The sequence below is a fragment of the Oxyura jamaicensis genome, chromosome 17, assembly GCF_011077185.1.
Source record: "Oxyura jamaicensis isolate SHBP4307 breed ruddy duck chromosome 17, BPBGC_Ojam_1.0, whole genome shotgun sequence".
In the NCBI taxonomy this organism is placed as follows: domain Eukaryota; kingdom Metazoa; phylum Chordata; class Aves; order Anseriformes; family Anatidae; genus Oxyura; species Oxyura jamaicensis.
The window spans coordinates 8,556,836-8,582,701 of NC_048909.1; the positions used below are offsets into that span (position 1 = coordinate 8,556,836).

The window sequence follows — 25,866 nt, forward strand, 5'->3', positions numbered from 1 at the left end:
CGGTTTTGATAACACGGATTTCACTTTCTTTTCCCCCACAGCTAAATTTGTGGCCTTAACTAGTTAGGAGTCCTATTTAATAAAATACATACAAGAGTTTGGAGTTGGGGGGGATCATTTCTAGAAATGCACTGCTACCTTTGACCTGTTAATTTTGTAGCTATTTTGTCATGTTGTAATAGCAAGCCTTATGTTACTACGCTTTTATTCCTATGTTCAAGAGAAAAAAAAGCTCATTAAATTCCGATTTATGTGTTTAAGTGTGAGCATGTGTGTTAATCTGCTGCTGCTTATTGTGCCATATGATTTTTTTTGACCCTTTATAGTGTTTTACTCCTCTTGGTGACAACAACTATAATTTTCAGCAGTGGATAAGTGCTGTGGATTCCTCGCAGCAGACACAGTGCTAATGCCATGGACTCCAGTGTTCAGAGAGAAGTAATTGCCCCTTCCCTGCTTATCTTATCAGATAATCAATATTGGGTGAGCAACAAAACCCATCCAAAAATAATAGCTGCGTGGCGGAGCAGCATGGCCTGGGACACCAGGTAGCAGCCACAGCATTGCTGTGTACTCACAGGCATTTGGAACAACATTATTTTCCTGCATGTGTTTCTTTATTAAGACAACAGCTCCAAACAGGAGATTAAGTTTAGGACTCTCTCAACACTGTGGATGTCACACCGACTTGCTTACCCACTTAATTCCCTGCGCACAGCCTACGTTTCTGTTGTGATCACAGATTTAGGGTAAGGTCAGTGCTGTTGTTTGCCTGCTTGTTTTTTTTGGGGGGGGGATTTGTTTTTTTACCTATGCAACCAGCACTAAACTGAAGCGGGTTGGTATTACAGCTGCTGGTGCCGCAGCCCTAACAGTACGACGGCCCGCTGGCGTTGTAGCTGGGATGGAAGTTGAGGGTGTCATGGGGGGTGATGAAGTTGTCTGGGCCGGTGACGTGGCTCTTGTCCAGGTAGGTGTTGAGCCCGTTATTTCTGTACATGCCATACTGTGCCAGAGTGTTCGAAAACGCATGTGAGGTGACGTGCAAGGTGGTCTGTAAGGAGGAGAAACGGAAGAAAGGAGATGATTTACACGCCAACATCAGCAGTACCTGCAATTTGCACAAGTCTGGACAAACCTGTAAGGGTTCTTTATCTCAATGCACCTCCAGGAGTTCATTGTCACGGGATGGGGGTTTGAGATGGCTCAGAGCTCTTGGGTCTGCCAATGGCTGTTGAATGCTATCTCTGAGATGTGACCACCAAAACCTCCTAGCCTGGCTGCTTTGGGGCAGGAGGGAGGTTTGCTCTGCCTCGGCATGGAAGCTTTGACGGAGGGCATGGACCCGTGAGGAAGAAAATGAACCCAGCACTGTCAGCGTGGTGTTGTTAGCCGCAGACCCTTGGGAAGCTCCAGCTCAGCGTGCCAGCACCAGCTCTCCTTTCCACCCACACTGGGGGGCTTTGCAAACGTGGGAGTCTTTGCGAGCCGTAGCAGGGCACCACTTCTTATGTCTGTGCCCCTCTGCTTTGGGAGGGAGGCAAAACCCCCCCCAGGAGGCCCAAGGAGAGGCCGGGACCCGTTGGAGCCACCGGGACCCCAGGGACCCTCTTGGGGCTCTCACCTACCGGCATCTCGTGCACCGTGGGGGCTCTGCTCCCGTAGGCCTGGCTGCTGGTCCGGTACAGGGGGTGCGGCTGCCTGCAGGGAGGAGGACACAGCGCATCAAACCGGGCTGGGACCGGGGGGTTTTGGGGTCGGGGGGGGGGGGCCGGGGTTGCGCTCACCGGGAGCCGGCGGGGTGCTGCAGGCTCCCGCGGTACCGGGGGTCGGAGTCTGCCGGGGCGTCCGGACGGGACATGGGGACCGGGAGGGACCGGAGGGGACCGGGAGGGACCGGAGGGGGGGGCAGCAGCACGGGGAGGTGGTGGGGCGGGGGAAGCGGAAGGCTCCGCTCCTCTTCCTCTTCCTCCCGCGGGCTCGGATCATGGCGGTGCCGCGGATCCTGCGGGCAGGTGAGGGGTCGGGCTGTGCCGAGCTTAACCGAGCCGTCCCGAGCTAAACCGAGCCGTGCCCGGCAGTATGACCGCTGTGCTTCTCTCCCCGCAGCAGCCCCCCGGCTCTACAGCAGCCTCCCGGCCCCGGTCCCGGCCCCGGCCCCAGCTGCCCGTTCCCCCGGTCCCGGTGAGTGCTGCCGAGCCCCGGCCCCTTCCCCCGGCCCGGCCTGTCCCCGGGGCTTTCCTCCGGCTCCTGCCAGCGCGGGAGGGAGGGAGCGATGGCTGGGGTTTTTGTCCTTCTCCCAGGTGCGGGTGACAGGCTGCTCACCGAGCCTCTCAGCCACCCCGACTTCTTCAACGTGAAGGAGCTCTTCTCCCTGAAAGATCTCTTCAATGCCCGGGTGCACCTGGGGCACAAAAAGGGATGTCGGCATAGGTGAGTGCTGCCCGTCTCGTGATCCGGCACTTGTTCACATCAGGAGCGTTTCCACAGTCTACACAAGCCTTTGGAGGTGGCACCAAGGCAGGCAGGGGCTGGGGCAGCCCACACAGCCCCACATTTCCATCAGGGCACGTTTACAAAAGCACAGGCTGGGAGCTGGGGTATGGGGCCAGAAATTTCTGCTCGGTGTAGCCCCACGTCCCCATGCGTCACCCGCCCTCTGCCCCCGCAGGTTCATGGAGCCCTACATCTTCGGCTGCCGCCTGGATCAGGACATCATCGACTTGGACCAGACGATGGATCATCTCCAGCTGGCCCTCAACTTCACCGCCCACATCGCCTACCGCAAGGGCATCATCCTCTTCGTCAGCCGCAACCGCCAGTTCTGCCACCTGGTCGAGAGCACGGCGCGGGAGTGCGGGGAGTACGCGCACACGCGCTACTGGCAGGGCGGCCTGCTCACCAACGCCCACATCCAGTTCGGGCCCGGCGTCCGCCTGCCCGACCTCCTCATCTTCCTCAGCAGCCTCAACAACGTCTTCGAGCCCCACGTGGCCATCCGGGATGCCGCCAAGATGAACATCCCCACGGTGGGGGTGGTGGACACAAACTGTAACCCCTGCCTCATCACCTACCCCATCCCCGGGAACGATGACAGCCCCACCGCCATGGAGCTCTACTGCAAGCTCTTCAAGATGACCATCATTCGTGCAAAAGACTACAGGAAGCAGAGGGAGGTCTTCCACGACCACCAGAGCAAAGTGGAGGGCAATTAGAGCCGCTTCATGCTGGCCGAGGGACAGGCATGACCGTGCCCAGCAGTGTGGCTCAGCTCCCCGCTGGAGATGGGTGTCCTGCTCTGCTCCTGTGGGTGCTGCACCCACAGTATCGCTCTGGTCCTGCACCCAGAGCACCAGCTTTAAGCAGAGCAGTGCTGAGGGACATCTCCAGCTCAGAAATAATTTGGCTGGAGCGTTCCGAGGGGAGGTGGAGCAGGGCCAGTCTCAGCTCTGTCCTGGTTTGGCCCTGTTGCAAGGAGGCACCACTGTCCTAAGGCCGTCCTGTTCCCAAGCTAATGGTCTGGCATGAAACCACGCATATCACACACCTCTTTATGTGACAAATAAAGGGCTTTGATCCTTCTACTTTCTTCCCGTTACATGCGATGGTGGGGAAATCTCTGTCAAATGTTCATGCTCACAGGATGAGGGGAACAAAGGGCTGCAGGTGCTCCGTCCTGGAGCCCCTCGGATGGCAGGGGGCTGTGCAAGGCCAGCCCGTACGTCATGGGGGTGCTGGGCCCCTTGGGGTCTGGCATCCACCACAACAGGGTACTCAGGGACTCCAAAAAAAAAGGGAAAACCAGCCTCTAACATGCCCCATGCCTCTATGGGGCCCTAAGTGCAGTCTCACGGTGTGGGGGTCAGGCGCAGGGAGGGGAAGAGCCCCTGGGGATGGGTCCCCATGTCCCGGTGTCCCCATGAGAGTAACGACAGCAATAAAGCTGCTGATGTATTTTGTGACCCTGCTGATGAGTGGGAACCCGACCTTTTGGATGCCTCTTTCCAGAGGGTGATAATTTGTAGCTCTTGTACCTACACCAAGCGGAGGTTGATTTGTATAATTATCTAACCATGCTTTTCTGCCACTCAGGTAATGTTTTATGAATTCTTCTTTTACCTTTTTATAGGGCCAAACTTAGAAAATATGTAACCATTTGTGATGAGTGGAGAAAGCTAAACTATGTAGTCTTGGCGTGCTTCCCTGCCTTCCTTCTTGAGATGCACTGCTCTCTGCAGCTGCCCGAGGGGGAGAAGCTGTGAGGAGCTGGGGTCGGCCTCTTCTCACAGGTAACCAGTGATAGGACCAGAGGGAATGCCCTCAGGTTGTGCCACGGGAGGTTCAGGTTGGAAATGAGACATTTCTCCTCAGAAAGAGCGGTCAGGCATTGGGACGGGTTGCCCAGGGAGGCGGTGGAGTCACCGTCCCTGGGGGTGTTCAAGGAGAGGCTGGACGTGGTGCTTGGGGACATGGTTTAGGGGTGGTACTGGTGGTAGGGGGACGGCTGGATCCTGGAGGCCTTTTCCAGCCCTACCGACCGTGCCTCCATGTCCCCATGCCCTTTAGGGGACGCCTCGCGCCCTCCGGGCCGGCAGGCGGCGGTCGCGTCCTTCTCGGGGTGTCCCCGCCGCGCTCCGCCGCCCGCCCTTTATAAGCGGGAGGCGGGCTCCGGCCCGGCCTTTCGGAGCGGCGACCGGCGAGGGGACGGGGCTGGGCCGGGTCGAGGGGGCTCGGGGAGCCGGGGGTGCTCCGAGGAGGCCCCGCCATGGTGCCGGGAGCGGGCACCGAGCTGCAGAGGCGCCTCTGCCCCGCCACGGGGCCCCGTGGCTGGGCGCTGAGGGAACGGCCGCGGGGCCCCGGGCGGGAGGAAGAGGAGGATGAGGAAGATGAGGACGGAGCCGGGAGCTGAAGGCCAGGAGCCGCCGTGGGCAGGTGGGCGGCGGGGGGGGGATAAGAGGGGGAGACAGGGAGCGTGGCCGGGGTGTGCTTGGGGGAAGCACTGAGGGCTGCGGTCTCCTCAGGATTTAAACGTTAAAGATTTGAGTGATTTTAAGGGAATCTGCTTAGCAAGTTACGTTTTTTGATTTTAATAATTTTCCCCTGAGATACTATTAAGTGGTATAGTTCAGAAATAAGCTTGTTATGTAATCAGCTAAGCATCTTTTCCTAATCACATTCTTCCTCATTTTTTATTCCTTTTCTCTTGCAGAAGGCAAAGGGTGAAATGAGCAAGGTTTTTCGGCATGAGAAAGATCTTTCAGCATGAAGAACCAAGGGTGAGTAATGCTTAACACGAGGCCTGTCCACGTCCCATGCTGTGAGGAAAAGCCAGGCACTGCTGGCAAACAAGTTTCAGGCACCTCATAAGCTTACATCTTAAGTTCTGTACGACATTTAGTGTCAGTATCTGCACCAAACACCTTTCCAATACAACTTTCGGAGTAGGTGATACAATCCTGTGCTTACAAATACCCGTGATGCTGCCCTTCGGTCTTTGTGTGCTTGCTGTTTTTCGAAATTGCTTCCTGCCTGCCACAGGCGTTGCAAAGGTGGCTGCTGTGGCACCTTTGTGTCATTAGGTGGCAGAGAGAGACAGGCTATGTTCTACGCTCGGGTGTTCCCAAACCCGTGAGCACTCAGAGTGATTGCTGGCCTGACACTGCAGACAGGCTGCTGTTGTTAGGAGGCTTTTGAGAAACCAAATCTCTCCTGGGTTTGTTCGTTTGTTTTTTAATTGCCTGAAGTGTGAGAGCTCTATGTGGTAGAACAGAAAGCTGTTCTGTATGTGCTGTATTGAATGGGCAAGTCCTGAGGGTTGCATGCTGGCAGCCCCAACCCTAATGCTGTCTGGAAGTAAAAATAGCCTGCACTATGCATCTAGTTTCTCTCTTTTACTGGGCCTTTCAATTTCTTAGCAAATATAAACACATAACTAGGCTTTAAAGCACGTCTAAATAGCTATCATAAATTCTTTGTGTATTTTTTACTCTTTCAGAGAAAGGTGTGTGAAGTGGTAGACCCAGGAGGTCTTCTCCAAGACAGGAGGTCTCCTCCAAGACCTGAGGTGAGCAGCTGTAGATGCAGGTTCACGTGCTGAGGAGCTCCATGCCCTGCCCCAGTCGTGTTGCAGATGTGGCTGTAGTGCCATGTTTGTGTCATTAGGTGGCAGAAAGGAAAAGGCTACGTCTTCGCTAGTGCTCTGAAACCGGTGAGCACTCAGAAATGGCGAGCAACCTGACACTTCTTTCCAGCTTGCTTTTTTTTTTAATGTTAATCTTAAATCTTGCAATTCGGACAGCCGTGTAGGGACAGGGTATGGAAGCTAGTCCTATCCTTCAGTGTGACAGTCATTCTCAATAAATATCTTGTTTGTGTGGCAGTTGAGAGATGTGACTGACTTATCTACCATCAGATGTCAGCAGCCCTGTGCATTCATTATGCCGAGCTGCAGTCTTGAAAATTCAGTAGCTTCCTTGGTGTCTTGCTCTGCTTCCATGGAAATACCGGGCTGCAAAGAGTATTCTTTCCAGGCTGTGCTTTTTTTTCTGCTCCATTGTCTTAAGAATGAGGCAGAGGGAGAACACTGAGCCTGAATTCCAAGTTAGCTACTGCTACTGTAAAATTCCAAAGAGTCATTTATCTACGTTGTGGCTTACATCCATTTTTCTTGCTTCTGATTTCTTTTGCTATGAATATAATCATCATCTTTTCTTTAATAGGAAATTCTGAAGGCAGTTGTTTGAAAAGATACTTCCGCGCAACAAAGGTGAGTTTTTAGAATCTGTGATATAAAAGCAACTGAATTTTGTTTTTGCTAGAACTTAACTTACGTTTTGCTAACATGTTCTCTGTTGAAAGCTAATTCAGGTTTCTTGCATATCATGTCTTTTATTGGCATGGAGAGATGGCCAACTCCAGTCTTACTTCTTCTAATAGTCCTGACTCCTTGGAGATCTTTATGTCATGACATCTTAATATCATTAGGGGGCAGAGATGAACAGGCTTCCTGTGCCTGAAACCTGCAACTGCTCAGATTTTAACTTGACATTTTCATGTGTACCTCTCGAGAGAATCAGCGGAAGATGGAGCAAATTTCCTTGGAAAGATAGCTAGAATGATGTCAGTTTTAATCACATCAGGGAGGAAGGTCCTTTTGCTATTTTTTTTTGTTTGCAAGGACAAATAGAAATGACAGCTCTATCCTTGAGTTCTATTTTTGCCTTGAACGCAGTCCTTTGTGGCCTGTGAGACATCCTTGCTTTGATCTCTGTTCCATCTGTAAAGGGGGGATAGCAATATAGTGCAGCTCTTGAGTTTTGCAGGGTTTAGCACCTGGGAGTGGAGTAGATAGGGGAAACAGGCACTTGCGTTTGTTTTCCAAGTACTGGCATGGTCTAGAAGCAGTTGGGTATGGATTCAGGATATGGAGAAAATGGTACCCTTTCCCTAACATTTGTTAAACTCTCAGCCAACAGCTTCTTCACTACAGAGGGTGCTGAGTAAGCTTGACCAAAAGGTGCAATCGGCACCTTTGGCAGTCTTCTGAAATATGGCTTTTAAATCATGCTTGCTTTGGGCAGTTAAATAAAACAAAAACAACTTAAGATGTTTTTTCTTCTTACAGCTGTGTTTGAGAACGGGTCCGAGTTGTTTTGCAGTTTGCATCAAATGTTGAAGGTAAGTATTATCGTCTCTTGGAAGCATACACAAATAGCAGTGTGTTACTGAAGCAACGTCAGGGTAGGTGTTTTGGGGTTGGTACATCTTGTCCCTCTGTATTCTTACAGGACATGGGCACATCAAAAACTTGCTCAAGGTGGCATGTTAAGATCTTTCCAGAAGTGTGCATTTAAAATTCAGGGTTTACCTGTACTGTAGGTGCTTTGGTATTCAGCTCATGCACGTGAACTTAGCAGACAAAAAAAGTGATTGTGCATGTAAGAGTTGGCTGGGGGAGGTGTTCTCGTAGAAACCTTTTTTTTAGGTATTCGAGAAACCACAAGTTCAACAAATGAAAATTACTTTGTCATGGGCACAGACAGGAGCTATGCAATTTCAGATTACTGATGTTAATAAATGTTACAGAAGTAGCAGCAGTAAAGCACAGCACTTCTTGTAAGTGTCTGTACAGTGAAGTACTGTTTAATCAAAGACACTTTTGCTGAGAACATGCTCTATGTATTGTGAAGTGTCAGAAATGATCAAAACAGGGTCTCCTGTTGCAGTCTGACACAACGCTGCTGGAAAAAATGGTTGTCACAGATCTGCAAGTGATGAGATTGTAGACATACTGTAGAAATAAAAGATAGATTAAAATGTCTTTCAGTAAATGTAGAAGGGAGTGCTTCCTGAGACAAGATGTAGCTTCCTTGTTTATCGTGGTCTAACTGGTAACACAGTAGACAAAAAGCAAAAATATCATTGAGCACACTGCAATTTAGTTGTTTTCTGCTGTATTTGTATGTTAGCATGCTGGAAGTGAGAGCAGCTCTGGCTACACATAGCCTTGTGAAACTCTGAGGCTTTGCAGTGACTAATAGCTTGACAAAACCTGGCAGTGCTAAATGTTGGAAAATGTCCTCATTAAATGGGCATTATGGGGGCCAAAGGTGCCATTAACCAAGCGGGTAGCTGCTGGCTGCAAAATGAGCCATTTAATTGGGAAAAGTCACTGCCTACCAGCAGTGGTGTTGGAAAAGAATGCTAATAAGGTTGTTGGGGATATGGGTATGCAGAGAGGCATGCCTTAAGATGCGACTCTTCCATTTATATTTCCTGACTTCTTTTAACGCCAAAATACGTAATGGATTTTTTTCATTAGACTTCACTCACATCAAGGGTCCTGTAGGGGTAGTGAGTGCCTAATGAGGCTCTCTTTAGACCTTTACTGTGAGGCATGGAAAGAACATCTATTAAAATTTCCCCAGTGGCATTTGCTGCTAACCATCTTCCCAAGACTGAGCAGCAGTCCTGGGCTGTGAGTATTTATCAAGAGTTACCTGGCTTTTGGCTTTGGAGAAGATCAATATTTTGTATTGAAGTGATTCTGATTTTAAATATATATATATATATATATGTATATACACACACACACACACACACCTTCTGTGTATTTTAAGGCACTCAGCTTCCACTGCAGGGGTTTCAGCCAGTGAATTGCAGATTCATGTGTTTTTTTTCTGGACTGAAGTGTAATTTCTGAGCTTAGATACACCACAGTGAACAGTAGAAGTCTCAATGGTATGGATTAATTACCGTCTTAGTATTAATGTTTATTGCTAACTTTTGCTGGCTATATTTATTTGAAGTTCTTGTCTAACATCTTGAGCGTTTTTTTTATTTGCAGATCATGCCTTGAATTTTAAAACTTCTCGCAAACCTGGCTACAGTGAAAGAAATGGTTTAGGAGTGTCTGCATTTGAAGATTCCTAAAGCTTCGTCTTTTTTCTTACATGGCTCAAGCAAACTACAGCCAGCAAAACCTCACGCAATACTTGAATGTAGTTCTGAATGTTTGCTGTAACCTGTGTGCTCAAATGTATAGCTCCAAGTGTCCTGCTTTTCGTGTACTCTTGATGAAGAGCCTTGAAAGTTGTGGGCTTTAATTTCTGCCAGTAATCTTGGCTCACACGCGAAGTGAACACATTCACGCCCATATTTTGAAGCACTGTTGTCTCGATGTGTTTTCTCCATATGGCTGAAGAGGCTTAAAATAAAACTACTATAAAAACGCTACCTACAAGTCTGAATTATGCTTGTGTATTTGTACAACACAAAGTAATATTTTAAACCATTCTGTGATTTAGGATTTACCTCTGCGTATGAGAACTGTGATTTTTTTTCAGCCTTGAACAAAGAAAGGTAGAAACTTGCTTCTGAACTCAGTCCTCCTCTAGCACTCTTAAATCTACCATGCTGCTCAAGCAGCAGCATCTGTTGAGATCCATTTGTCAGCCTTTCACTGTTTGAGCTCTTCCTTTTCCAACTGCTGTGGGAAGTTGGAAGGAGGCTTTATGAGGGTAAAATAGCTTTGCCTTTAGTCATGTTTCACATTGTACCAAAACTTGCAAACAATAATCAGTTGTTTGGAAGCACTTGTGTGTTGTATTAGTGATGAACAAAACTGGGTTCTTGGGGTGTGTGTCACAATGAGTGTCCAGTCCTGTTCCTGGGGTTTGCAGATGAATTAATTACATGGTAATGTGATATTTTTGTCCAAAGTCTTTATTTGAATGAAGTGTCAGCTAGTTCTGTTAAATACGCGGGCTGTCTTTCTCCTGAACAACTCGTAAATGCACAAGGAGGTTCTGATCCTTGGGATGATGTGGATAAGTACAGACTGTATTTGTTTTCTTTTGTCTTACCTGCTGCTTTATCTAATAGGGCTTTTGGGGAAGGGAGCAGTGGGGATTAAGTAGTGGGAGTGCCATTTACCAGGACAAAATTTGCTTTTAAGATTTCAAACAGATGGGAGGGTGAAAAATGGCTGTCCTGAAAATGAGAGGATTTGGCATGGTTGTTAGGTTTCTTTTCTTAATAGCAGAAGAAAATTTGTCAGTGGAGCTAGTTGCCATGGGAATACAGGACAATAGAAGAGGAGCTGGGGTAGCTCGTGGAGCCTCATTAAAAGGATTCCAGTCCTTGCCCTCCCCCAGACGCTCTGTGCTGTGCAGAAACCTGTACCTGCACTTAGTGCGGTGCCTGGAGGTGGAGTCCTGACTATGCAATGTTAATACTGAACTAAGGGCAACTCCAGTGGGCTGAGGAACTCACAACCCTTCAAGTGAAGAAACCTTACAAACGCTCAGCCTCACCCCAGATGAATTATGCTGCGAAGCCGACTCCTCTGCAGGGAGCAAGCTCTGCTGGCTCTGCGCTAGATTTAGAGCACTGTTGACACTGAAACATTTCCTCCATAAATAACAGTGAGAGGTAATGATGATCCTATGGAACTAATAGAAGGAAATACTGATATCTCTCCACCAAAGGGCTCATAAATTTGCCGCCGTGACGTTACCGATTGCCTCCGTGGGCTATATATACTGTCAGATGCATTTTTTTCCCTCGATGATTGTACTTCAGATATACGCTCCACTTCACTAAGCAATTGTTGGCGAGAGCGCCAGCATATGTGCTCCACCGGCAGCGATACGATTGTCCTGGGAGCAGAGCGGGCTCGGGGTGGCTTGCAGAAACTCTTCCTCTCTACCCGTAATTTTAAAAGGCTGAGCGTTTAAAAGGAAACAGCCCGTGGCTGGGAGCCCTGGTACTATTTGCACAGACAAACAAATGTTCGCTGCTGAAGCGGTTCTCTGGAAATTCATTTTGCTAATGGGAGAAGCACTGGATTATTCTGGTATTAATCTTTAACCTCAGCAGCGCAAGCCCGGCTTAGAGGATTAAACGGAAAGGTTGCCTCATCCTTGCATAGGTGGCTGAGGCTGGTGGGCAGTAACGAAGGACAAATGTGTGATAGCTGGTCCAAACCGAGCATGGGGTAGCCCTTACCTTTCCTTTAAGCTGTCCTGGCCTTACATGCTCCAAACCCTGGCACGCCGGGGAATGGCCTGGGCTTCCCGGCAGCCACTTTCGGACTACAGGCAGAAGCAGCTGGGTGGAGAGCCTCCCGCAAGCCATTGCATCACCGTCATGGGGTCAGGCACTTAAAAAAGCAGTGAAACAATTGCCAGGGTTCTCTGCCGTGGAAAAGACAGCTTATCCGCTTCCTAAGTTGCAGCTGGATCTCATGGTAGCTGACTCAGATACTTAGGGAGATACTTCTGAATAGGAAAATCTACCTTTTTCGCCTTTTTAGCTCGCAAGCAAGCTGGTGCTCAGAAGGCCGCTGTTTCACCATTGATGTACTGGCGTGATTCACATAAAAGCTATTTATTTACATCAGAGATGTTCATCAAAATAAGATGCGACAAGTACAGCATGAATGATTCATTCTTGTCTTTCTGCGCTGCTTTCCTGTTAATCAAGGAACAGTTAGAGGCCCCCAGCTGGGCTCCGCTCCCTTCTCTCCTCCTGTGCCGTCTTCCCCCGAGCCCATTCCTCAGCCCAGCTCCTGTGGCCCAGCTCCTGGTCCCCCCAGCTCCGCAGCATGCTCTTGCAGACTGGCTCAATGGTTGTGCTGGGTGGTGGAAGTCAGGACGTTTGGCTTTCCATGAAGGTGACGGGGCTGCAGCTACGCTGAGCTCCCCGCGGAGAGCGCGGCTTTTTTCCTGCGGGGCAGAGAGGATGGAGAAGCAGGCCCTCGACCCTTGGCTGGACTTTGAGATTTCAGATTCTAAATTCCAGGGCTGTGCTTCCCCCTCCCACACCCGTTAGGAATATTTGGTGTTGGAAATCTTCTTCCAAAGCAAGGTCTTGAGGTTGTTCAGCACGAGGGAGTGGTGCACCTCCATCTGGCTGGCCAGGCCGCTGAGGGTCATGCAAGTTCGGAGCTGCTTCTGCAGCTCGTCCTTCAGCTCCGGCGGGGCTCCGTACAGCAGGTAGTCCTGCAGCAGCCCGCACACCTTGGCCAGGTTGGGCTGCACCACGTCGCCCTTGCACTGCTTCATCAGCTTGTCGCAGGTGGCCGTACAGTCCTTCCCGTAGGTGCAGTCCACGTTCTGCTCGCAGTGGCGTCCCTTGAGGAAGCCCCTGATGGCCATCTCCGTTGCCACCTTCCCCAGGTTGACCATCTTGAAGTCGTACTTGTCGTTGTAGCCCACGTTCCTGAAGCTGGTCTCGCAGATGTAGAAGTTCCCGTAGGTCCCGTGGAAGATCTCCTCCACGAACTCCAGGAGCCCGATGGCGATCTTGGCGCGCCGGGGCCAGGCTGGAGCGACCCACTGGTGGATGACGCGCTGCACGGCCGCGGGCAGCAGCGGCTGCAGGAAGGGCGGCACGTCCGTCCCGTACAGGGAGCTGTGAGGGATCTTCTCCGTGACGTAGAGGTCCCCGCAGTGCCCCAGCAGCTTGGAGGTGTGCTCTTTCTCGTGCAAGGAGAGCAGGAGAAGAAACTCGTTGAGCTGCAGCAGCGCCCAGATGGACTTGGCCTCTGCCAAAGACACCTTCCCGTCCCGGTTCACGTCGGCCATGGTGATGATCTGGCTCACCAAGGCTGCCAGAGAAGGCTGGTCTCCTAGGTTGGACTGCAACAGAACAAGAAAAGTGCCATCAGAGCCTTGCAGCTCTGCGTTTGGGGGCTCAGTAAAGTGAATGTGAGCTGGGGAAGCGGCGAGCTGAGCGCCTGGCTTGGGAGAGGACGAGCTCGGGGGTGAAGCCCTCCTGGTGCTGCACAGTCGGAGGTGTCACCCCTGGTACAGCCACCTCCAGGGCTGTGACACCAAAATCTTGCAAATAGCAATTCCTGTGTGGGGATGAGGGGGATTCTCAGCTCATCCAGCCCTTGAAGGGGCCCCAGCTCTGGTCGGAGAGCGCTGGCTGGCAGAGCTCCCCTTCAGGGGCAAGGGACAGGAGGACAACTTGAACCTTTCCAGCTAGCAAGCAGAAGGAGGCAGGCTCCGGAGAGACCCTCACTCACCTTCAGGAAGTTCAGGAGCATTTCTTTAAACTCATCCATCGACGTGCCCCGAGTGGGTTTGTCAAAGAGAACCACATCCCTCCTGGGCACCGAGGCCGGGTTGCTGTCTGCCTTCAGGGCCTCTTCAATGCCACATTTGATGATCACCTCCTTCTCCTTCCAGAGCCCGCTGTACACCTGCAGCAGAGGAGGGAGGAAAAAGGCAGGAGGAAAGCAGCAGCCAGACCCAGACGGGGAACGGTGATGGGCAAGGAGCAGAAGCGTGGCTGGGTGGAGGAGGACACATCCCAGGTCCTGGTTTGTGGCACTTGCACCCATCCCCAGCCGCTCGGTGGCCCCACGAGCGGGGCAGAGACCTACCTGCTGGGTGGGAGACGAGGAGAGGCAGTGCTGGAAGAGGAGGCTGTGCTCCTCGCACAGGTCTTTGCAGGTGGAGCCAGAAATGATGCCCTTCTTGTACTGGTCGCACTGGGGAGGGAAGGCAGAGAGAGGAGCTCAGCGGGTGCTGTGCAGTGCAGCTCCCCATCCGCCCTCGGGATTGGGACCCTTTGGGGATGATTTGGTGCCTCTGGAAAAATGCAGCTGGGCTGACACCAGCTGCTCCCCGCAGGCACGGAGCAATCCAAGGGGCTGTCCTGGGGAAAGGAGGTTTTTGGGTCCTGGCTCCAGCAAACAGGCTGGGTTGATCGCTGGGTCAAATGCTGTCTGCTCTCAGCAAGGTGCTGCTGGAGGGGATTTGCTGCTGCAAACCCAGCCGGGCTGGGGAGCTGCCAGGGCTGGGGCTGGGGGAGGACGAGGCTGCAGGGGCTCAGGATGCTCTCGGAGAGCAGCAGCCCATGCTGTGAGTTGGGCTGGCCCCGGTCCAGGCGGCGGCAGAGCCAGGGACAGACGGTGGCTCTGATCCACGAGCAGGGCAGCTCGGTCGGCGAGCTGGAGGCGTCCGCAGGCAGGAGAGGCTGCAGCTCTGCAGTCAGCAGCGAGGGCTCAACAGCCTCAGGGCTGCAAACAGGAGCTGCAGAAATCCACAGCATCTTTTTTTTCCCTTTTTTTTCTCTCTGTTTTTTTTAGCATGGATGGGAATTAACCCTTGGACCTGCTCACACGGGCCACGGCTGGACACGGTGTCTTAAATCCCAAGCTCAGAGCGGGAATTAGCACCCGAGACCCCGTGGTCAGAGTCATGCAGAAAATCAAATTAAACGATCGTTGCTGTTGTTATGGCAATTCCTGCCTCCCTTCGCTGCTGAAGGATTGATGAACGAGGCGTTTGCAGCCAGAGCCTCAGCGTCTTGCTCCTCGCTGGGACCTGCAGCCCTGCCACGGGACCCCCGCAGCGGACCTGGGGGGTCCCCGTTTGGCTCCCCCACCAGCCCCAGCTGAGCCAAGCTCCCGCGTGGGGTCTGCCCTTCATGTGGGCTGCTGCTTTCTGTAGGGCACAGCAGTTACAGAGATGCACCCACAGCCCCCCTGCTCCCATTTGCCTTCTGCAGAGCACCCCGGCGCAATGCTCTGCCTGCCCGCAGGTCCCCCCTCACTGCCCCGACACTGCAGCTTTCACCTCGCAGGCAGCAACCTGCCAAAGCCTGGCTGGCTTCCATCCAACACCCCATTAAAAGGCTCTGCCACCGCCCTGGCAGGAGAAGGTCACCTCCCCAGCCCGCAAAGCTCGCTGTGATGCTGGGGATGGAGCCGGGGGAGCGGCTGCCAGGAGAGCTCTTTGGCTCGGCGTTTGGGCACGACGGCGCAGAGCACGGCACCGGGCTCAAAGCTCCCTTTCCCCATCCTCCCTCCTTCCCATAGCCTCCCCCATCCCATCCCATCCCCGTCCCTGCTCCAGCCAGCAGCTCCCCAGCTCTCCCCGGCTCCCTGCACCGGGACCCCCGTGCCCGATGCCGGCCGCGGCGCGGCGGCTGCTGGCCGGCACTCACAATGATCATCCGGCAGACGTGGCCGCGGCAGAGCTCGGAGTAGGACGAGTAGTGCATGTAGGCCACCCAGCTGCCCACGAAGATGCCCAGCCACACCACCAGCAGGTATTTCACCTTGATGCCCGGGAGGCGACTCTGGAAGGGAAAGAAAGCACGGGGGGAAGGTCGGCGGCTGCGGGTGCCCATCGGTGCCACCCAACCTGGGCACAGGTGAGGACACAACTTTCCCCCACAAACCAATCTAAGCACCGATGAAACCTTCAGCATTTTTATGTATATTCACCAGCCCATTATGCAACTCCTGCTGCAAGTAGGTCACTTAAAATTCCCTACGAGCAGGGAGATTACAGTGCTGAGAGGAGCCTCCAGCCACGCATCCGCGCGCCCAGGAGCCGCTGCCCTCCGCGAAGGGTCGCTGCCAGGGCGGCGAGCAGACCCCTCCTGCCCGCCGGGACCCTGCTTCTCCTCCCATCTGGGTAACGAACCTGTAAATGCCCGGGTGATGCCCTGTGCTAACGATGCAGAGGCTCGCAGCACGACTTTGTTCTCCTGGCTTTGACTCTTCCCGTCGGACCCCGCAGCAGCGCTGCTTGCTGCCCTCTGGGCTCCCCAGCTGCGGGCTGTTTGCCTGGCCCGTACAGCACCGCGTGGTGCTGTCCCTGGTGGTTCCTCAGGCCAGGGGACTAATCCCATTTCTCCTGGGGTCTGTGCAAAATCCCTGCTTCGTGCCAGGCCAAGAGGGCCCTTGGCTGGCGGCTGCCTCCAAGCCCTCCTCGCACACACAGGCCGTGAGACCTCGGCGTGCCGCACGCCTGCTGGGGCTGGATCCGAGCGGATGCGGCACCGCTACAGCCTGCAGGGCTCCGCGTCCAGATCCTGTCCTCCAAAACTGCTCCCAGCTCCGAAACGCCTCCTCCCACGGCCGCTGCCCTGCTCCCGTGCCAGGCTGCAGCCAGCAGCACAGCCGGGGCGAACGGGAGTGTGAAACCGCCCGGGTCTGAGACGAGATCACGACACCGTGCACGGTTAATTGGCAATACCCAAGTGTGAGCCGGCCCGTGATGCCCTTTTTGCCTGTCGAGCAAGCGCACCGCTAATTAATGCCTGTTAGAAGAGAACCCAGCCACAGCGAGGGCTTGGCAAACATAAAGGATGGCTGCGTTTTCCTACAGGGCTGCACCAGGGGCTGAAGGCAGCTGCGGTGGCTGCAGTCAGACGAGCCGCTGGGGCCTAGGAGACCCCCCGAAACTGCCCAGCAGCAGGGATGTGACCCCCCAGACCCCCAGCAAAGGGACCTGTTGATGGACTTCTCCCATTTTGGGGTGACAAAGCTGCCCTCCGCTTGCTTGAGCTGCTGTGTTTAGATTTAGGACAACTCCGGGAGGCGTAGAAGTGATCTGGGGCCAGAGCTGCCTTCAAAGGCGGAACAGACGGAGCATCACGGCTCCGACACCACGGGCTTGGCCACCCCTGGCAGTCCCAGTGCCCGGCCCCTGCCCGCTGGCACGGCTCCACGCGGCCGCTGCTCAGGCTGCGGGGCTGGGAAGGTCACAGCCGGCTCTCGGCTAGTGCCAGCCCCCAAAATGCCCCCCTTGGCCGTGCAGCCCCCCCTCCTGAGGGTTCTGCCTCAGTTCTGCTCCCATCCTCTGCCCCCTTCCCTGCTCCCCAGGGATAACCTCACTGCTCCGGGACCTTTCCCATCCCATCGCTGCAGTGGGGACGCCCGGCCCCATCACCGCTGGGGCGCTCCTAGCAGTAGTTGAGGATGGGGAAAATTAATTAATTAATTATTTAATTAAAAAATAAAGAAGAGAAATAGAGAGAGGGGAAGGAGTCGGCCGTGCTGCTACACCGCTGCGTTGGCCAGCTCAGTTATTTATGCGGGGTGGGTGGGTGGATGGATGGATGGATGGATGGAAGGAAGGATGGATGGACGGACAGATGGGGCTGCCGGACGGACAGACGGATGGAAGGATGGCCAGCTGGATGGAGCTGCCTGGCGGTGCATCTCTCCCCAGCCCCACAGAGTGCTACAAGCCACGGGTTATGCAATTGCCTTGGTGCTGGTCCCCAGTCCCCACGTCCCAGTGCCGGTCCCGGTGTCCCGATGCCTCCCCCCGTCCCCCGTCCCCATCCCGGTGCCAGCAGCACCCCCAGCTCACGGTTCCCCTACCGGAGCGCCCTTTGTGCACGGCCGGTGCCGGGATGCGGGGACGGGCACCTCCGAGCCCCCCCCCCCCCCCCAAGCGGAGCTCACTCCCTCCATCCCTCCCCTCCCGTCCCCCCCCGGGTCGGGATCCGTCCCCTCGAACCCAGCTCATTCCCGGGCGGTACCTGCAGGCCCTGGGAGAGGGGGCAGAACAGCACCAGGTGCACCAGCCGCCGGATCCTCCGCATGCTGCGAGCGGCCGCGGGCCTCAGGCACCGGGGGGGCATGGCCGGGGATGCCGCGGCCCCCAGCCTCGCCTCCGGGCACCGGGAGGGACCGGAGGGGCAGGGGAAGAACCGGGGAGTGGGGGGGAACCGGGGGGGGGGCCGAGCCGAGCCGCCCGCTCTGCCCGCCGCAGCGCACCCGGCTTGGCACGGCTCGGCCCGGCCCGGCTCGGCTCCGCCCGGCTCGGCGCGGGGCGGCGCACGCAGCTCCGCCGCAGCTCGGGGAGGCGGGGGGCTGATACCCGGCACGGCTCGGCACGGCTGAGCCCGTCCCCGCAGCGGGCAGCATCATCCTGACCCCCCCCTCACCCCCCCCCAGCCACCCCCGGGGGTCCCAAGGCGGGGATGTCCCCGCGGTCCCCCTAGCCCCGGGCAGCCGGGTGGGGGTGGGGGGGGTCCCGGCGGTGCCCTCCCCCCGGGCATTGGCGGCGCTGCTCTCGTCTTTTATTTTTATTTTCAGTTAAACGCAGGGGCTGCGTTCCCCTGCCAGGGCTGGGAGCAGCCATCGCTGCTGCTGCTGCGCTCGCTCTTTGCATTTCTCCCTCCTGAAAGCCCGGCGGCAGCAGCAGCAGCAGCAGCGAGAGGCAGAAGCAGCAGCAGCAGCAGCAGCAGCAGCAGCAGCAGCAGCAGCAGCAGCAGCAGAGGTAGAAGCAGCAGCAGCAGCAGCGGCCGCCCTCCCCGGCTGTGTTGCGTTTGGGCAGGGAAACCTCCAGGCAAGACAGGGGCTGCTTTGTGTCAGGCCCCGAGCAGACAGGCCAGGGCCAGCCTCTGCTCTGGGGGCTGCAAAATACATCGTCAGGCCGGAGCAAGCCGGAAAAGAGGCAGAAATATGATGGGAAACGCTCAGGGAAGGCTCCTCACAAGGCCGTTTTTTAAGATAATGCCTCGCTCGCTATTAGTAGTTCTTCAGGTTATCCATTTGTCCCCTTTTCCATGCTTCACATTGCTTCCTTCCATTTGAGTTTGGCTCAGAATGACCTCTGGAAACAGGCTGCTTGCTTCGCACCGAGCGGCTCCTGCTCGGTGTCGGGCAGCGTGCGCCCAGGGACTGACAGCCAAAACCTCTGCAGGCCGAACGGGAACGGAGGCGATGAACAACGAGCAGCACACCAAAACCTGACCCAGCCCCTGAACACTGTGGTTTGTTTGCAGCCAGGGTGTTTGCAGCTGCCTTTAGCCCTGAGGACGTCCCCGCTGCTCTCACTGCAGCACCGCGACCTCCGAGCCACCGCCGGCGGCGTTGCTTCAGGGTCAGCATCACGGCCTCCCACGTCCTGCAGGTTTTTGTGTTCTGCCAGAGCCAGGATGGTTCTCTGGGGTTCACACGGCTTGTTTCTGGTGTTAATTAGCCCAGTAACAGGGAGCCCCAGTGATTCGGTTTTATTTTACTTGGTGGAGGGGTCGGTTATTTGGAAAACAAGGGGGGGACGAGGAGGTGCCCTGCTGGGTGTCTGGGGGAGACGTTGGGTGGGAGTGGGGTGCCCAGATGTGGGATCTCCCCGTGATGCCTCCAAGAAGCAGGGTCTGGCGGAGCCCCCCAGCCCAGCCCCAAGCCCGTTCCCATGGGCTCACTCTTGCCCCAGTGTCGGACCCCCCATGGGGGGCTGGGTGCTGATGAGGAGGGTCCCGGGGGGGTGGTGGGGCTGCAACACGCAGCTTTCCCTCGCAACCATGGGGAAATTGCCCCCGTTTGCTCCAGGAGCCTCCTGCAGCGGGTGGCTGAGCGAGGCTGCGGCCAAGCAAACCCTTGGGCTGCTGGCAGAGCGCCCCGGTGCCCTGTAGCAGGGCGGCTCTGCCCCACCATGGCCACGCACCCACACCCTGAATCACAGAATCGTTAAGGTCAGAAAAGCCCTCCGAGATCACCCCCTCCAACCATCGCCCTACCACCAATGCCACCCACTAAGCCATGTCCCTAAGGGCCACGTCCACCCTGTGTGTCCCCCGCCACCCCTAACAAACTCCTCATTTCCCTCATTTATGGGGCCAAGCGTGGTGCACACGGGCAGGATGAAACCCTCCTTGGAGCCCCTGGGGCTTAAGGTGAAAAATGCCACGTCTGGGCCAAAGCTGGAAGGCTCGGGGTGCCAGGGAGGAACTCTGCTGCGGGGCTCTGCAGTGCTCAGGGGTGGATTGTCCAAAGAATCTAATTAGGAGTGAGCAGACCTTCCCGAGCTGTAATACGCCAAGTAATTAGGTGATTAGTATTGATCGTTGGAATGCTTAATGAGCAGTTATTGCCAAATGATTAATTAATCCAATCAAAGGAGTAATACGAATTCTGCAGGTGTGATGTGATCTGATCTTCCAGGCGGGGAGCGAGGGCAGCGGGGGTCTCCCCGCTTGCATCCCAGGCATGTGGAGGGCCAGGCACCACCCAGAGCCGCTCGCTGGCTTTGGTGCAACCTCCCGTGGCTCCGTCCCCTTCCCCAAAATCCCCGGGCAGACGTGTGGTGCTGCTCCGTGTGGCACAGAGGTGGGAGGATGTTGTCCCCCCGTCGGCATCCAGAAGAGGCCAAAAGCCATCGACGCTGATCTCCTCCGTAGGAATCTCTCCCTCGCACCCTTGATTAACTTGCTCTGGTTTCTCCGGGGTCACTCAGCCCACGAAAGCTCTGCTAAACCCACCCTGTGTGGCAAAATCGCCTGGGATTGCCTCGCGGTGGCTCTCTGGGGACGTCCTGGAGCCACACCGCAGGGACACGGGAGCTCGCTGGGCACCCACGGCCCCTAACAGTCTCTTGCTGCCCCTTAACACGTTCCCAGCTGTGCTAGGACGTTGTTCAATGAATTAATTACAGCACCCGCTGGCTGTGGGTGTCCACGCTGGGTGACGGCCCAGGGACAGCCCGGCCAGGTGCCACTGCTGGGCAGGGAGGTGAGGGACCCAGCACCAAAACAGGGGGCTCCGAATTTTGCCCCTCTCCAGGGCCCGAGGGACACGGGCTCACCCCCTGCCCACGCTCCCTCCTCTCCGAGCGGTGCCTTCAGGACCAGCCCCAGCCCTGCTGCCCCACGGCCACGATTTCCCCCGGGGGCTGCGATTCCCCCGGCATTCCCAGCCCTGCCACAGCTCGGGAAATGATGGATCCGGGCCCCAAAGCTCCTTCCCGTGCACCCTGTAAAGGTTTGGGGCTGCTCACCCGCATCCTGCACGCCATCCACAGCTGCCTCCGCCCGCCTGGCGGGCCCTGATGCGGCTGAGCACAGCAGTTATAATTAGAAATGCTAATCAGCTCTGGTGTTTCTAGCTTGACAGCCCTGCCACCCCCAGCACCGTCTTCCCTCGCATCTGTCCTGTGCTCGCCCCCTCCGCTTCCTCTCCAAAATCCTGCTCGTTGTATTTGAGCCCGACAGAGCTGGGGAGGGGGCTCCCCAGTCACCACCGGTCCCTTAACTGGGGACACTTTGGGGACATCCCTGCCCCTGGGTGGGGTGGGCAGGGGCAGCCCGAGGGGCAGAGATGAGGGGTGGTGGCTCTGGCTGTGGCCAGACCCGTGTGGCTCAGTGTGCCCGGCAGCTCTGGAAGGGGAGCTGCTCTCATTAGGATTTCCGTCATGCGCCAAGCGCCGGCTCTTCCCAGCCGAGGAGAAAAACGAGCTTGCAAAGGAGCACGGACAAGGAGGCTGAGCAAGCAGATCCCTGCCCGGGCTGAGCTGGCAAAGGAGCGATTCATCATCATGCCTTGTGCTCGGAGGCACAGCCTGGGGGGTTCCTCCCTCGCCGGTGCCCATGGGCATTCCCCACAGCCCTGCCTCCCCCAAGCTGGGATCCTGCAGCCGCAGGAGCCAGGACAGAGCCTCTTCCCCGGCAGCACGAGCCTCCAAGGCACGGCAGAGGCTGGCGGTCCTCACCCCGTGGTGCCATTCAAGCCCCTTTGGGTGACGTGGTGGCAAGGGGCCGCGTTCTCCCTGCTGGTACCAGAACCACCCCGAGCAACCCAAAGCACCACTGTATGGATTTTATCCTGAGCCCAGCTCTGGGCATGTCCGAGCTGAGAAATACGGCAGCACCTCTAAGGGGTGCAGTGCTGGGAGAAGGTGGACGCAGACCCTGGGATTACAAATCAGCCTGAGCACCTGAGCACCGTGATTTCTGGAGAAAGGCACACGGAAGAAACAAGGAGGCAGCACAAACAGGGTGCTCGAAGGGCTGCCCAGGGCAGGCTGCGGTGGCTCCGGTGGCCGCACTCCTCTGCCCGGCAAACCTCTGTGGACAGGTCTGGCCAGGCTCGTCAAGGCTAATTGGCTCCCCCGATGCCACGGTGCAGATTTCACGCGCCGTGTCAGCGGGGATCCCGAGCACCCGGGCATTAATGAGGGCCTGACCCCGTCTGCGCAGCCACTTGAGTTTTCCCGACGCAGACAGCCGGCTTAAGGGGCCCTTTCATTCTGCACATATCAGATCAGTCGGGACGGTTGTAATCTAGTCCTTGTCAAAGCTGGGAGCGGGCTTTGCTGCCCAGCCAGCTCAAGGGGAAATAAAAAGCCAGCAAGAGGGAGAGGTCATGATGAACTATTGATCGAGCAGGCGGCCGCGCTGCTCCCGGAGACGGCTTCTGCAGGGAACTCGCCCGGGACAGTTTGCCTCTCTATCTCTCGCTAATGCTGCTCCATTGATTTTCCGTGACAGGCGGCAACTACAGGAATTTTTATTTATTTATTTATTTATTTTTGTAGCTGGAGTCATTAAGAGGCATTAATCAATAACAGGGGAAACACGGAGAACCAAGCCGTTCGTTTCATGCGGACATATTCCCCGTGTGGATTTTAGCCTCCCGAGGTGCGCCTGGTTCGTTTCCAGCAGCCAGGGAGGGCTGCCAGGAAAAGTTCACCTTGCCTTGGACTCTGGCACTTGGAGGAGATCCCAGGCTGGTTTCAGCACCCAGCCGCTCCGTCCAGACCGTGCAAGGAGAGGGGTCCGGCTGGGCAGCTGGTGACACCCGAGCCCAGGTACCCACCCCGGTGTCACCCAGCTCTGTTCCCACGCAGGTGCCCCAGGAGGAGCTGGGCTCTGGTTTCACAAGCCCCGCTTGCTGGGTATTGATTTCACATCATGCTTTTGCTAAATCCGGTTGCCGCCTGGCAGCAGCGCGAGGTGTCCCAGCGAGGAGCCGTCCCCACGCCTGGGCTCGTCCCCTGCGGGGTGGCTCAGCCCACGGGGCTCCTGCGGGGAGCCTGGGGCTGTCTGCAAGAAAAGCTCTTTGTGCTCAAAGTGCCCCGGGCTGCACCGCTCCCTCCTCCCTGCCCTCAGGGTATTTGTACACCCATTTTTCTTCTTAATCAGCTCCTGCGCTCAGCCTCAGCAAGTGCCTGTGCTGGTGCTGGAGCCCATCTTGGGGAGCTGGAGCTCGGCAAGCGCAGCTGGGTGCCCTCTGCACAGGAGCAGGGTGGCTTTGGAGGGGTCCAAGAGGAGTTGCTGGGGTCCCCCGCTCTCCTGGCTGGCTGCAAGAGGTGTGTGCTATTGTAGGGACGGGCTTGGGCTGTGGACAGAGCTGCAGGCTCCTGCATGCAGCCTGAGGACCGGCCTCCAGGGCTCAGAAGCTGGGCTGGTGCCTGAATGCACTCGTGGACTCAGCCCAAAGGGTGTACTGAGTGATGCTTCAGAGCAAGGGGAAAGCCATTCTGGAGGAGGGGATGGAGATCCCGGAGGAGAGAGCTTCCCTTTCCTCTCCCTACGCATCTCGCTTTGACTCCCAAAGCCCCAGTGGCCCGCAGCTCCAGCTCTCCTGGGCCATTACACAGTGGTAATTACTGCAGCTCTCTGGGGAAATGGGATCTTCATCCGTGCTGTAATTACAGCCACGCATCCACGGCAAAGGGCTCAAAGGGAGCAGGGGAAGCAGGAAAGAGGAGCCTGCTCTCCCAGCAGCAGGCACGCTCGGAGGAACACGCAAGGTGTAGGCAGCTGGCACAGCCTCAGCCCCGATCTCACACACTCACACCCACAAACACTCACATTCCCCTCCATCCACTGGCCACCTGGCAGGGTGTGCAGGACACCACCCATTCCCTTCCCCAATTCTTTGCCCTCTCCCATCCCCGTCGCTTTTGCAGCTCCGGCTGCAGGTTTGCTCAGCACCGTCACCCGAATCCAGCCCAGGTGGGGCGACTGCTGCTGCTGCCTGGTGGCTCCCTGACATGAAGTGTCTGACCTGGAAATAGAGCAATCCCCTCTTCAGTCCCACACTGGCCATCAGGAGAAACCTTGGGCCAGTGACTTTGCCCTCCCTGCGCAGCCCATCAGCCGCCGGGTCAACCACCCAGTCACTTCCATCGGCACAAAATCCATCAGAAACGGTCAGTTTGATTTCATTTATTTACACATGACATTTGGGAAGAAGCCTAACCCTATTGCAACTGGAAAAAAATTGAAAAGGTCCCAACTTTGCAGCCTGGAGGAGCTCAGGTGCTGCAGGCAGGCGAGTTTCTGTTCCAAGGCTGTGCCCCGCGTGCAGGGCACTCACGTTTCACCCAGCACCGCGCCTGCTGCACGTGGTGCAACGTCCTGCACAGCATCAGCTGCAGGGAGGTTCTCCAGCCTCAGTGTGCAAATGCAAATGCAGCAGGCAGATCTTGCAGCCTCACATTTTTTTTTCTGCCTCCTGTTTCCTGCACGGTCTTGCTTGGCAAGCAGTGTCTGGGGGACAAGGTGGGGAGCAAGCCCCTGCAGGCACCTGGTGGTGCGTTGATTCTCCAAACACCGATCTCCAGGCTCATCGACAGCCGTGCCCTGGAATTCATCCTGCGCATAAGCACGGTGCCAAATCAGCCTTGTACCTTCTGTGGATTTAAAGAAATTGGTTGAGTTTTTCAAGGCAGAGGCCCAGGGAAACCAGCCACGAGCACCGTCACAGCAGCTCCCCATGCGGTGCCTGCAGGGAGGCTGGCAACTCTGGGGAGCAAACGGCAAACACCAGCAGGGGGTTGCTGCTCTCCTTGGCCCTTTTTGGTCCTGCTGTGCTGTGAGACCTCCACCTCTGCAGGCCTGGGTGTCCCAATGCACCCACCACAGCACAGGGCTGTTTTCTGCAGATCTCTGCCACGGAGCTTGTGTGAGATGTGCAAAGTGCTTGGCTCCCCTGACACAAGAGACCATAAAACCACATCTGGCTGCAGTTAACATCCGAGAAGATAAAGCAGTCACTTTCCCAACAGTTACCTGTAGCTGGGTAAAGGTTATGTGAAGAAAACTGGTTACCTAATATACTTTTGCAATGTTTTATTTATTTATTTATTTATTTTCTTTCTAATTGCTCGTTCTTACAGACAGACTCCTTTATGCTTTCTTTCTCCAGAGAGCACGGGACGCTGCGCATCCACAGCCCCGCTGCTGGGGCAGTTTCACAGTCCCAGCCTTCGGCTTCTTGTGCAACCCAACTGCTTCGTAGCCCGGTGGGTAACTGCAGCGCTCGCATTTAAACCACACTGAGTCAACATCCTAATTCCTCCCCGAGCGCTTACCCTGTTGTCATGAGAGCACTGACGTGCGTATACCTAAAAGCCCGGCAGCTACAGTGGCCGCGGGGCACCAGGAGCTCGTGCGGCAGCTGGGGGTCAGCCTGAAGCTCTGCCCTGCCAGCCTCAGAGCTGGGGAGGGAAAGGGAAGGCTGCAAGCATGGGTGCAGCCCAGGGACATCGCCACGGCATCCACGCGGCAGGGTGAGCGTTGCCTCTGGTGCCCCAGTGCCCGTTTAGGCTGAGCGAGTGGGACGGAAAGGGGACGAACCCACATCCTTTGCACAAACGGCTCTCAGCCACCGTCCTTGCCCGGCAGAGCAGCCCGCAGCAGGCAGTGTCAGCCTTAGGACAGCCTTGTTTATTGAGATAAAGATGGGCCAGGTTACCAAATTATTCCCATGCCTACGTGGAGGAAGCTCTAGCAGAGTAAGGACATCGGCATCATGACGCTGTGCTATTCACGTCCCCTGCCTGAGCCACGCAGAGGTGACACTAAGCCACACCAGGCTCT

General features: G+C 55.9%; 3 protein-coding genes, 2 long non-coding RNA genes and 2 other non-coding genes across 7 annotated transcripts; 5 read left to right on the forward strand and 2 right to left on the reverse strand.

The window, feature by feature from the left end:
- Nucleotides 1-595: 595 nt before the first annotated feature.
- Nucleotides 596-1,882, reverse strand: C17H9orf116 (chromosome 17 C9orf116 homolog). The gene is made up of 3 exons (XM_035341652.1): nucleotides 1,788-1,882; nucleotides 1,629-1,701; nucleotides 596-1,054 (listed from the first exon to the last, which is right to left on the reverse strand). The coding sequence occupies exons 1-3, from the start codon at nucleotides 1,859-1,861 to the stop codon at nucleotides 869-871; spliced, it is 333 nt and encodes a 110-aa protein (XP_035197543.1). The 5' UTR covers nucleotides 1,862-1,882; the 3' UTR covers nucleotides 596-868.
- Nucleotides 1,868-3,589, forward strand: MRPS2 (mitochondrial ribosomal protein S2). Its single transcript, XM_035341651.1, has 3 exons — nucleotides 1,868-2,184; nucleotides 2,304-2,433; nucleotides 2,672-3,589. Exon 3 carries the CDS (start codon nucleotides 2,676-2,678, stop codon nucleotides 3,213-3,215), a length of 540 nt encoding a protein of 179 aa, XP_035197542.1. The 5' UTR covers nucleotides 1,868-2,184; nucleotides 2,304-2,433; nucleotides 2,672-2,675; the 3' UTR covers nucleotides 3,216-3,589.
- Nucleotides 3,590-4,741: 1,152 nt separating this feature from the next.
- LOC118175438 lies at nucleotides 4,742-9,735 on the forward strand. The gene is made up of 6 exons (XR_004754971.1): nucleotides 4,742-4,932; nucleotides 5,210-5,276; nucleotides 5,996-6,064; nucleotides 6,720-6,766; nucleotides 7,625-7,677; nucleotides 9,347-9,735. It is a non-coding gene; the product is annotated as an uncharacterized LOC118175438 (long non-coding RNA).
- Nucleotides 5,525-5,661, forward strand: LOC118175639. Its single transcript, XR_004755050.1, has one exon. It is a non-coding gene; the product is annotated as a small nucleolar RNA SNORA17 (small nucleolar RNA).
- LOC118175640 lies at nucleotides 6,110-6,242 on the forward strand. The gene has a single exon (XR_004755051.1). It is a non-coding gene; the product is annotated as a small nucleolar RNA SNORA17 (small nucleolar RNA).
- Nucleotides 9,736-11,054: 1,319 nt separating the features above from the next.
- On the reverse strand, nucleotides 11,055-18,031 carry DIPK1B (divergent protein kinase domain 1B). Its single transcript, XM_035341696.1, has 5 exons — nucleotides 17,797-18,031; nucleotides 15,463-15,597; nucleotides 13,895-14,002; nucleotides 13,535-13,711; nucleotides 11,055-13,142 (listed from the first exon to the last, which is right to left on the reverse strand). The coding sequence occupies exons 1-5, from the start codon at nucleotides 17,896-17,898 to the stop codon at nucleotides 12,330-12,332; spliced, it is 1,335 nt and encodes a 444-aa protein (XP_035197587.1). The 5' UTR covers nucleotides 17,899-18,031; the 3' UTR covers nucleotides 11,055-12,329.
- A 4,149-nt stretch (nucleotides 18,032-22,180) lies between these two features.
- On the forward strand, nucleotides 22,181-25,609 carry LOC118175440. Its single transcript, XR_004754972.1, has 3 exons — nucleotides 22,181-22,847; nucleotides 23,952-24,194; nucleotides 25,193-25,609. It is a non-coding gene; the product is annotated as an uncharacterized LOC118175440 (long non-coding RNA).
- Nucleotides 25,610-25,866: the final 257 nt, after the last annotated feature.

Excerpts from the sequence above, each read along its gene's own strand:
- C17H9orf116 (XM_035341652.1), bottom strand. The coding sequence starts at position 1,861 with ATGTCCCGTCCGGACGCCCCGGCAGACTCCGACCCCCGGTACCGCGGG. Across the intron at positions 1,702-1,787 it reads CAGCACCCCGCCGGCTCCCG|GCAGCCGCACCCCCTGTACC; the intron begins GTGAGCGCAACC and ends TCCTCCCTGCAG. Across the intron at positions 1,055-1,628 it reads CCACGGTGCACGAGATGCCG|ACCACCTTGCACGTCACCTC; the intron begins GTAGGTGAGAGC and ends TCCTCCTTACAG.
- MRPS2 (XM_035341651.1), top strand. The coding sequence starts at position 2,676 with ATGGAGCCCTACATCTTCGGCTGCCGCCTGGATCAGGACATCATCGAC.
- DIPK1B (XM_035341696.1), bottom strand. The coding sequence starts at position 17,898 with ATGCCCCCCCGGTGCCTGAGGCCCGCGGCCGCTCGCAGCATGCGGAGG. Across the intron at positions 15,598-17,796 it reads CCCTCTCCCAGGGCCTGCAG|AGTCGCCTCCCGGGCATCAA; the intron begins GTACCGCCCGGG and ends TTTCCCTTCCAG. Across the intron at positions 13,143-13,534 it reads TGCTCCTGAACTTCCTGAAG|TCCAACCTAGGAGACCAGCC; the intron begins GTGAGTGAGGGT and ends GTTCTGTTGCAG.